The sequence below is a fragment of the Theobroma cacao genome, chromosome 6, assembly GCF_053813885.1.
Source record: "Theobroma cacao isolate CCN51 chromosome 6, ASM5381388v1, whole genome shotgun sequence".
In the NCBI taxonomy this organism is placed as follows: Eukaryota; Viridiplantae; Streptophyta; class Magnoliopsida; order Malvales; family Malvaceae; genus Theobroma; species Theobroma cacao.
This window is the reverse complement of record NC_142644.1, coordinates 42,760-54,374: the sequence shown is the minus strand read 5'-3', so window position 1 is coordinate 54,374 and position 11,615 is coordinate 42,760. Positions and strand designations below refer to the sequence as shown.

Genomic DNA, 11,615 nt, shown 5'->3' with positions numbered 1-11,615 from the left:
TGCAGCAAACACACTTAGAAGCCAATTGAATACCTTTTTCCTTCATCCGAAGCTCAACTGGGATCCAATTGTGTAAGGTTTTCCATAAGAAAAAGGAAATCGATAAAGGTATGCTCCTGTGCCAGATGAGAGAACATAATGCATTGGACGCTTGTCGCTGTCTGATCATTTCCCAAGCACTCCTAGTGGAAAAATCCCCGTTCGAAGTGAGAGTCCAATACGCTACATCCTCCTGGGACTTATCAAAGGGGACCTGTAATATCTCTTCGACTAAAACCATAGGCAGAAAAGATTTCAATTTGTCCACATCCCAAGTGTCTCCATTATAGAATTGATTAACATGTGACATGTCAGTCTGAAATTCAGGAAATGAGGCAGCCAAAGGTTTATCTCCCATCCAACAGTCGTGCCAGAAGAAAAGGTCCCCTTTACCTATTTTCCATCGAATGTTTTGCAAAGCCATTTCTCGACCACTGATCATCCGTTTCCAGATATGAGAATCATGAAGCTTGGGTTGAATATGGTGGGGTATTCGGCCAAGGCAGTATTTAGTTCTCAGGAATTGTGTCCATAAACTATTACCTGTTTGGAATCTCCACCATAATTTCACCGTGAATGCCGCACAGACATCTTCCAATTTTCGGATGCCAAGTCCCCCTTCTGTACATGGAAAAGAGATTTTTGCCCATTCCGCCCAATGCATTTTCTTGCTTTCAACTGAGTCGCCCCATAGAAAACTATTGAACAGTCTATCAATTCTCTCAATTACTGTCACAGGTGGTTTAAGGACTTGCAGCAAATACATCGGAAAGGAGGAAAGAACACTTCTTAACAATGTAATACGGCCTCCTGGTGATAAAATCTTATTCTCCCACCCTGAAATACGATCTCGAATTTTTGAAATTAAAGAATAAAAAAGGAGTACCTTTTTTGGTCCTTTATGTAGTGGAGCTCCGAGATAGGTGACAGGGAGTGTTTTATGTTGAAATCCAGTTGTGTGAGATATGATTTGCCTCCTAGAGAGTGGGCATCCATTAGCAGTGATAAAGCAGCTTTTCTGAGGATTAACTTTCTGACCAGACACCTGTTCATATTCCTGTAAAAATCTCAAAATCTTTTGCAAAGCTGAACGACCTCCATTAGTGAATATAACTATATCATCAGCAAAGGAAAGGTGGCTAATAGGCATCTGGCAACCTGATAAATATTGCAAGGAACTGTAGCAGCTAAACAAATGATTAAGTCCTCGAGATAAATAGTCAGCAGCCAAGATAAAAAGCATTGGGGAAATGGAGTCACCTTGTCGCAGTCCCCTCTCAGATTTGAAATAACCCACCAAGGAGCCATTGATCAGTAAGGAGAACCAGCAGTTAGAGATGCAAGATTTTATCATGTTTATCCAATGAGCATTAAATCCAAAGTGTTCCATCATTAAGTAAAGGAAATCCCAATTCAAGCGGTCATAAGCTTTGGCCATATCAAGTTTAAGAACCACATTACCTCCCCTCGATTTAGCATCGATCTTACCAATAAGTTCCTGAGCTAATAAGATGTTGTCACTGATAAGGCGGCCATTGACAAAACCACTCTGATTTTCCAAAATGATGGATGGTAGAATTTTGGATAAACGGTTCGCCAAGAGTTTAGTTACTATCTTATTTAAGACAGTACATAAACTAATTGGACGGTACTCGCTCCAGTGGCAGGCATTTGGCTTTTTAGGAAGCAGTACTAATGTTGTGGAAGTGACGCCCCGTGGGAGAGGAGACCCTCGAAAAAAATCCAACACTGCATCAAGAAGGTCATGTTTGATGATGTCCCAACAATGTTGATAGAAAAAGGATGAAAAACCATCCGGGCCTGCCACACTATCCTTGTTAATATTAAAGACTGCTTCCTTGACTTCCTGAAGTGATGGCTCTGCACATAAGGATTCGTTATCAGCAGAGGAGATAATCCGAGGAATTAAAGAGGGGTCAAACCTGGAAGGATCACAATTTTCTGCCTGCATTAAATTGCGAAAGAAATCAGTGGCAGACTTTTGGATGGAGTGGATATCATCGAATACATTTCCTTCTGAGTCTTGGATCTGAAAAACGTGACTTCTCACTCTCTTTTTCCTCATCCTCATGTGAAAGAATTTGGTGTTGCTTTCACCCTCCATTAACCATTTAACACCAGATTTTTGTTGCCAGAAAAGCTCCTCAATACTCAACTGACGATTCAATTTGGCGTAAGCTTTGTGCATGAGATTTCTGTTAGTCAAGGATGGATTATGTTGAAATTCAATTTCTCTCTTTTCTGCTTATTCTTCAGCCAGACGTAGCTTCTCAAATATATCCCCAAAGATATGTTTGTTCCACCATTTTAAGTCCCTTTTTAGCCGCTGCTGTTTGAACCAAAATGCAGATAATCCCGAGCCTTGTAGTGGAGTTTGCCAGCTTTTTGTAACAAACGGAAGGAAATCATGATGTTTCGTCCAAGCATGTAAGAACCGAAAAGTTGAAGCACCCTTTTGACTTGCGATATTGCATGAGATTAGTAGTGGACAATGATCCGACCCATCCCGATTCAAATGCTGCACTCGAGTGGAGGAAAAACATTGAGCCCATTCCGGATTATAAACCACTCTATCCAGTCGTTGGAACATGTGATTGTTAGTCCACGTGAAACTGTTCCCTTCAAACCCCGCATCAAGTAATCCGCAGTCAAACAGAGTTGAAGCAAAATCCTCCATGGAGCCAACGTCGGGAGCAGCTCCATTCAACCGTTCTACTGTGCTCATAATAGAATTAAAATCACCACCCACCATCCATGGTCCCTGCATATCCAAAGATAACAACCGCAGACTATTCCAAAGGTCCGATCTTTCTTGTCTAGTGCACTTAGCATAAACAAAGGAAGTAAAAATAGAATGGGGCAGCCATGGCAAGGTTATTTTCCCATGCAAGAATTGCGCATGATCATTAAGAATTTCGTAACTAAGTTCCTCAGAAGAAAAGACCCAGATTTTGTGTGAGCAATTACTTACTGCTTTATCAAAACCAAGTTTCCTGCGGAAATATTCAGCTCTTCGTATATGTACCATTGGCTCCAAGATCACCATCAATTTTATATTGTGCATCATTTTCAATTTTTTCAGGCGTCTTTGTACCTCGATTCCTGCCATTCCTCTGACATTCCAAATGAGGCAGTTAATCATGGAAAGGTGTTAAAATGAGTGTTCATTGAGATGGAATTTTCTGTTTCTGCTCCATCTTTTCCTTCCAAATATTCTGAGGCATTCATGGAATTCCAATTGTCCGGAGAGTAGAGAGAGCTATCCGAATTCCTCCTTCTGATGACACGTGGGTGAGTGTCCAACTTGTGGCTCTCGATGGCCGCTTGAAAATGCATGGGGGGATGCACGTTGGTCCCCATTCTTGTTTCCTGTTCTGGGTTACTACAAGCAGTTGCATTAGAAGGGATTGAGCTATTTTCTGTATTAAAGACACAGTTACCTGGTTCGGGTCGTGAATTGTTTAAGCCACCGCTCCCCTCTATGTCCGTCAATCCTTTGTCAAGTGAGTGATGTTTTTTCTTTTCACTTTTCTGACCTTCTGCGGGAGGAGCAAAATCCAAGGAAAATCTGTCCTCATCAACATTCATCACTGGGATCAAGCTGGCTAAAACCGGCTTGGCTTTCTTTTTCAGTTTTTGTTTCCTAATCGTTATACGATGGCCAATTTGAGCCGACTCCCGCAAGGGAACATGTGTTTGGTCCTCCACTGTAGTAGACCCCGCCTGACTTCCTGTCTCTGTTTCTGCAATTCTCTGGCACTCTTCGTGCGGTATAGGCTCCACCTGCAATTGTGTCTTAAAGAAATATTTTTTTGAATCCTCCGCTGCACCCCCTTGCTCCGTTTGTTGAACCAAGGTCCCATCATCTGCAGGTGCTGTCATTTTCGCGTCCTTTTCACTGTGGCATCCATCTTTTTTGCTCCTTTTGCCGTGAACAATTTGAGAGGGAATAGTATTTGTTCTGCCCACTGCAGAAAGGTCTGATATTACCTTTTCCGCTCCTGTTTTTCTGGTTTGACCGTGTGTCTCGTTTTCGTGAAAAATGGCCTGTACTTCCCTTGGCTTGAGCTGCGTTCTTTTTCCATGCAAAAAAGTCTCCGCAGCGTGCAGACTTGCTTCTGCTACTCCATCAGTCGGCTTTTGCCGAGATTTTATTTTGTTTTTGATATTTAAATCATTTACCGTACGCTCCTTTTCCATTTCTGCATGGTTATCCCGTTCTTCGACGTGTTTTTGGGGTTGACCATGCAACCCATAATCATGAAAAGTCATTTGAACTTCGTCCTGTTCCGTCTGCAATTGTGCAGAAAGTACTGCTGCCGTCGCTGCTCCCTCAAGTTTGTCGTTTCTGTTTTGGTCTTCCGCTCCTCTCCGCCGTTCCTCCGTCGCGTCACGATGCAAGCATCTCAGTTCTCCGCCTTTATCCTTCCCAGAATTTTGTACCAAACTCTTTCTAGTTGGTGCGATTGGACCCGAGCCCTTGACCTGTGCCGGCGTTTCCGTCTCTCGTAATCCTCTGCACTGCCCAGCCGCGACTAGCATCACTTCTTTATTCCGTTTTATTTCGATGACTTTAGTTTTTGGCCGTTCATCAACATCAGCCGGCGCACTCGAAGCAAGCTTTTTTCCTGCATTTAAACTGTTCCCCGATTCCGTTTTACCTTGTTTTTCACATTCCTTTTCCTGCAGCTTTTCCATCACGCCGAATCGGTTTGAAGTTTGCACGACATCCTCTTCCTCGACTTGAGATACTATCTCGATGCCCCTGGCATCCTTTGCTCCACTGCTGCTACCTTTATGGACCATTTGCCATGTCTTCACATGTTTTGGAACTGCCATTCGTGCTTCTGCCTTTCTTTTTTCATTAGCCATCTCCCCGACTTCTTTTTCCGGATTCATCACCTCCGCTTCCATTGTGCGATTAGCAGCTGGGTTGCCCTGGGAATTACCACTTGGTTTTTCAATCGACTTTGGCTTAAAAGTTCCTGATTTTTGCCCTAGCACTAGACAGTTTTCCATCCCATGACCCACGTGACAACAATGGTTGCAGTACTCGGGCATGGGGGCGAAATCAACTTTCTGCAAATATCCTCCTGTGACATCCTCGGAACCTCTTTTGCTTGTAACTATCCATACACTTTCGATTGGCGGTTTTAAGCAGTCATACTCGATGCAGACTCTTGCAACACTCGGCCTTGTCCCATTTGCTGTTGCTTCATCAACGCCAAGGGGGTTCCCGATGGCCTTAGCGATCAAAAGCAACGCTGACTTCTCGAAAAGGTGAGCTCTAAGATTTGGGAACGAAACCCAAACTGGGACGATGGACGACTCCTTCTCCGATTCAAAATCCGGCGTCCATTTAAACACCCTCATTTTCTGTTTTGCTATAAACCATGTTTGCTTTGTCCAGATTCTGTTAAAGTCTTGTTCGTTTGACAAATGGATTAAAACATGCTTGTAATCCATCCATCGAATATTGTAAGCACCCGATAACCCCAAACCTACAAATGCTTGCCTTATCTCTTCCAAACGTGGCATTCGTGAAAATTTTCCAACTATAGAGAATCTGAAAGACTTTGCCAAGGTTTCAATCTCATCTTCATAAAAACGAACAGCAGGTTTGTCCTTGTAACGGAAAGTTGCTCGAGTTGGAGGAATCACGGCTGGCGTCGCTGCAGTAACGATAGAGAGAAAGGATTTTTTTGCAGATCTGGGAGAGACAGGATGTTGGGGTTGGATCTGCAGATTAGGAACTCTGTGTTCTACGTTTGATGGGTTCGGGTTTTGGGGCCAAATGGTTGGTGGGTTTCTAGCCAGCGCTTGGGGGGGAGCAAATGGGGCTGCCGGGGGCTGGTTGGGGGGGTCGGGCGGCCGGCCAGAGGCCAGGCCGTGAGTACTTGAGAGGCTGGGGAAATCGCATGAGTTGAGAGCGTTTGTCATGTTTTTTTTTTTTGGTTTTTTTGGTGGTTAAGGTTAAGGGTTAAGGTTTAAGGTTAAGGTTAAGGTTAAGGTTAAGGTTAAGGTTAAGTTAAGGGTTAAGGTTAAGGTTAAGGGTTTAGGGTTTAGGGTTTAGGGTTTAGGGGTTAGGGGTTAGGGGTTAGGGGTTAGGGTTTAGGGTTTAGGGTTTAGGGTTTAGGGTTTAGGTTAGGGTTTAGGGTTAGGGTTTAGGGTTTAGGGTTTAGGGTTTAAGGTTTAGGGTTTAAGGTTTAGGGTTTAGGGTTTAGGGTTTAGGGTTTAGGGTTTAGGGTTTAGGGTTAGGGGTTTAGGGTTAGGGTTTTAGGGTTTTTTTTTTTTTTTTTTTTAAGCTGGAAATTCCCGCAGGGCCCAGCAACCCTGTTAAATTTTATTGATTACTAAATAAAAAGGGTACAAAGGAGGGGGGCATAAACCGTACCTCCAAATTACATGCTCATATGAAATCTTAAGAGAAATACCTAGAGTAAGAAACCCATTTTATGTGCATAACTTTTGATGCAACTATAAAACAGGTATTCATTACTATTACATAGAGCTATCTATAAAATTAAATTACATTAAATTACTGAAGCTGTAAATAAGAAAAGCCCTAGATTGGAGTGTTTCATTTTATGACAATATGTTTTACTATGGTCTAAAATTGAAACACTACCATATTACAAAATTCTATGTAAATAACAGAGGAAGAGCGATAACTAGGAGTACCACTCCTTCACAATTTTAAAATCGAACATATGGCAAATTAAGTCTATCTAACTTTAGCATACCATGTAACTTACCTTGAGCTGCAGTGAAAACATGCAAGTTTTGATGATTGTGTCCTTCGTTTGACAGGAAGTCTGCTACTTGGTTGCCTTCGCGAAGGATGTGCGAAATTCGATAAGAAATACTGTTCAGACACTTCCTTATAGATTCCAACAGGTATCTGATATCATGAGAGCCTTTTTGGGAATGCGGAATTAATTGAATCGTCGCCAGAGCATCCATTTCAATCCACAGCTTCTCTATGTGACGATCTTTGCATAAAAGAAGCCCTCTGAGTAATGCGCGAAGCTCTGCCTCTAAGGAATTACAAGTACCGATGTTCTCAGAGAAGCCGAAGATCAGCTTACCTGTATGGTCTCGGAGCACTCCACCACTAGCTGCGTGTTGACCATGTCGAGAGCTACCATCCACGTTTAACTTGTATTCGCCTGGGGATGGTTTCCTCCAATAGACAATTTGAGGAGGTGCTCGTAGTTTCAATTTGAAATTGTATTGCCACATGGCTGCTACATCTGTGTCACCTTTCCATTGCCATTGTTGTAGAAGGGAGCCATCTTTGAGTTGTCTTAATAGCTTCATAATTCTCCATACAATTCGGTCTGTGTTCAATCCTGAGTGTCTATGCTTTGCATCATTTCTTTCTAACCATAAGAACCAGCAAATAAAAATTGGGAGCAAAGTACGAATGTGGCCCCTTTTAACATAATCACCGGAATAAAACCATGCCCATAAGATGTGCGAAACATGTTTGGGGTTCAAAACGTAGATTTGAAAGAATTTTGCAAAAAAGCCCAAACCTGTTTCGCTACCGAATTTTCCCATAGAACATGCATCAGTGATTCCTCAGAGTTACAGCATACACATTTGGAAGCCAAGTGAATACCTTTTTCCTTCATGCGAAGCTCAACTGGAATCTAATTGTTTAGAGCTCTCCATATGAAAAAAGAAATAGATAGGGGGATGCTTCTATGCCAAGTGAGAGAGCCCAAGGTATTATGAGATTGCCGCTGCCTTATTGTCTCCCAAGCACTTCTTGTAGAAAACTCCCCATTTGATGTTAGTGTCCAGTACACTACATCTTGCTGTGTTCGATCAAAAGGAATCAGCAGTATCTCATCAATCAAATTCACGGGAAGAAATAATCTCAATTTATCCACGTCCCAACTATCACCCTTGTAGAATTTATGGACAAAGGACATATCATTACGAAAGGAAGGGAACGAGATTACCAGAGGTTGGTCTCCCATCCAACAGTCATGCCAGAAAAAAAGTTCCCCTCTACCTATCTTCCATCGAGTATTCTGAATTGTCACATCCCGACCTCCTGTTATCCGTTTCCATATGGAAGAGCTGTGTATCTTCGGTTGCACGTAGTGTGGGATTCGGCCAAGGCAATATTTTGTTTTCAAAAAATGGGTCCATAAGCTATCACATGTATAGAATCTCCACCATAATTTCAAAGTGAAGGCATCAAACACATCTTTCAGATTCCGAATATCAAGACCCCCTTCCGAACATGGAAAATTAATTTTATTCCAAGCTACCCAGTGCATCCTTTTCCCTTCGTTGGAGTCACCCCATAGAAAGCTATTAAAAAGCCTTTCTATTTTCTCAATCACTATTGCTGGTGGTTTGAGAACTTGCAACAAATACATCGGTAATGAGGAGAGAACACTCCTCAAAAGCGTTATTCGACTCCCAGGTGATAAGATCTTGTTCTCCCATCCTGAAATACGATCACGAATTTTGGAGATTAAGGAGTCAAAAAGGAATACCTTTTTTGGTCCTTTATGAAGTGGCGCTCCAAGGTAGGTGACAGGAAGTGTTTTGTGTTGGAAACCTGTAACATGAGCTATTATTTGCCTCCTCGATAGTGGACATCCATTGGCCGTAATAAAGCAACTTTTTTGATGATTAACCTGCTGCCCCGATACCTGTTCATATTTCTGTAAGAAAACCAAGATCTTCTGCAAGGCTGAATGGCAACCATTAGTAAAAATTACAATATCATCGGCAAAAGCAAGGTGACTAACAGACATGGAACATCCAGATAAGTAATGTAACGAATTGTAGCGGCTGAATAAATGATTGAGTCCCCTTGATAAATATTCTGCAGCCAAGATAAAAAGCGAAGGGGAAATAGAATCGCCTTGTCTCAGTCCCCTCTCAGATTTGAAATAGCCCACTAAGGATCCATTGATGAGTAATGAAAACCAACAGTTGGAGATGCAGGCCTTAATCATGTTTATCCAAAGTGCATTAAAACCAAGCTGCTCCATCATAAGATAAAGAAATTCCCAATTCAGACGGTCATAAGCTTTTGCCATATCAAGTTTTAGAACCACATTACCTCCCCTTGATCTTGCATCAATCTTACCAACCAGCTCCTGTGCAAGCAAGATATTGTCACTTATAAGCCTTCCATTAACGAAGCCACTTTGGTTTTCTGAGATGATGGATGGGAGAATTTTGGATAGCCGGTTGGCCAAAAGTTTAGTTACTATCTTGTTTAAGACAGTGCATAAACTAATGGGCCGAAATTCACTCCATTGGCTGGCATTCTGAGTTTTAGGTAACAAGACAAGCGTTGTGGAGGTAATGCCACGTGGTAGCGGGTTCCCCTTGAAAAAATCAAGCACTGCTTCAAAAAGATCTTGCTTGATTATGTCCCAGCAGTGTTGGTAAAACAAGGATGAGAAACCGTCAGGCCCAGCGACACTATCTTTATTAATGTTAAAGACTGCCTCTTTCACTTCCTGTAACGATGGGGTTGCACACAAGAATTCATTATCAGTGGTGGAGATAATTCGTGGAGTAATAGAAGGATCAAACCTGGAGATGTCACATTGTTCTGCCTTCAACAAGTTTTGAAAGAATTCAACACCCGAGTTTTGGATTAAATGAGGTTCTTCAAGCACATTCCCTTCCTGATCCTGAATCCGGAAGATATGATTTCTCATTCTTTTTTTACGCATCCTCATATGAAAAAATTTGGTGTTGTGTTCCCCCTCCACTAACCATTTGACACCCGACTTTTGTTGCCAAAAAAGTTCTTCAATACTTAACTGCCGGTTAAGTTTGGCATAAGCCTTATGCATTAATTCTCTATTAGCTGCTGAGGGATTCTGTTGAAAATTCAATTCTCTTTGTTCAGCTTCAACTTCTGCTAATCGGAGGATTTTAAAAATATCTCCAAAAATGTGCTTATTCCACCACTTTAAGTCTCTCTTCAATCGTTGCTGTTTAGTCCAAAAAGCATTCAATCCTTCTGCATGAATAGGAGTGTTCCAGCTTTTTTCAACAAAAGAGAGAAAATCATGATGTTTTGTCCAAGCATGTAAAAATCTAAATGTAGCAGGACCCCTTTGATTTGTGTTCGAGCAGGAAATGAGAAGTGGGCAATGGTCTGACCCATCTCGGTTCAGATGCTGAACTCTTGTGGAAGAGAAAAATTCTGCCCATTCTTGGTTGTATACCACTCTGTCAAGCCTCTGGAACATTCGGTTATTGGTCCAAGTAAAAGAATTTCCTTCAAACCCTGCATCCAAAAGTCCACAATCGAATAATGTAGAGGAAAGATCTTCCATAGATCCATCGTGGGGAATAGCTCCATTCAACCGTTCATCACAGCTCACTATGGAGTTAAAATCTCCTCCCACAAGCCATGAAGCTTGCATGCCATCAGAAATTATTCGCAGACTAGTCCATAGTTCCCTTCTCTCAATCCTGGTACACTTAGCATAAACAAAAGAAGTGAAAACTGGATGGGAAAGCCATGGAAGAGACAGCTTCACGTGAAGGCATTGAATCTGGTCCATCATAACTTCACAGCTTATTTCATTAGAGCAGAACAACCATATTTTATGAGAGCAGTTTGCATGAACAGTATCAAAACCCAGTCTTCGTTTGATGTAGTTTATTCTACTAATATTCACCATAGGCTCTAAGACTACCAACAACTTGATGTTATGCATCAATTTTAATTTTTTTAACCTCCGTTGCACTACTGCACCAGCAACGCCACGAACATTCCATAGCATACAGTTTATCATGGATAAGTATGGAGAGAGGGAGTTTGTGAGATGGAATCAGCTGTTGTTGCCCCATCTTTTACCTCTATGGGTTCTGATGCATTCAAGGAGTTCCAATTATTTGATGAGCAGAGTGAGCTGTCGGACTTCCTTCTTCTTAGGACACATGGATGGCTTTCAGGTGTTGCATGGGATTGCATGGGGGAGTCGATGTGGCCAGTCGATCTTTTTGCCTGTTGTGTGTAACTGCGTATAGCTTCATTGGAGGGAATAGAGTCAGTTTCCATATTTAGCATACAAGTACCTGGCTCTGCACGTGAAAAAATCTCTCTGCTTCCCTCGACTTCCATTGTTTCAACTCTTGTACATGTTGCAGTGGGATCCACTTGTTGCAATACGACGTCAGCTTCTTCAATATTCATTGCCGAGACTAAGTTAAACAATGCTGGTTTAGCTTTCTTCCTCGTTATCGGCTTGCGAACCGTGAATAGCTGGGCATTTTCAGCAATGGTTTGATCATCGTCAATTCTCGTTCCTTCCACTGCTTTGTCGTTCGTCGGAGCATTTAAGACATTACTGGCTGTCTTCGTGCTTTTGGACAAGTTGTTTTCATTCCCCGAAATCGTCTCTGCTTGTGCATGGGAAGGTTTTTGTTTTGAGGCATCACTTGACCCGTGCAAAGGCAACAAGTCCTGTAGGCTATCCACCGACGCTGAAATGACAATTGCAGGACTGTCAATTATCGCGTTTTGAACTCCTGTCCCAATGTCTGACATTTGTAGG

The 11,615-nt window shown here is 42.2% G+C and overlaps 1 protein-coding gene across 1 annotated transcript; it reads right to left on the bottom strand.

Moving 5' to 3' along the window:
* Positions 1-2,305: 2,305 nt before the first annotated feature.
* Positions 2,306-3,169, bottom strand: LOC148761938 (uncharacterized). Its single transcript, XM_088807285.1, has 2 exons — positions 3,032-3,169; positions 2,306-2,821 (listed from the first exon to the last, which is right to left on the bottom strand). Exons 1-2 carry the CDS (start codon positions 3,167-3,169, stop codon positions 2,306-2,308), a joined length of 654 nt encoding a protein of 217 aa, XP_088663411.1.
* Positions 3,170-11,615: the final 8,446 nt, after the last annotated feature.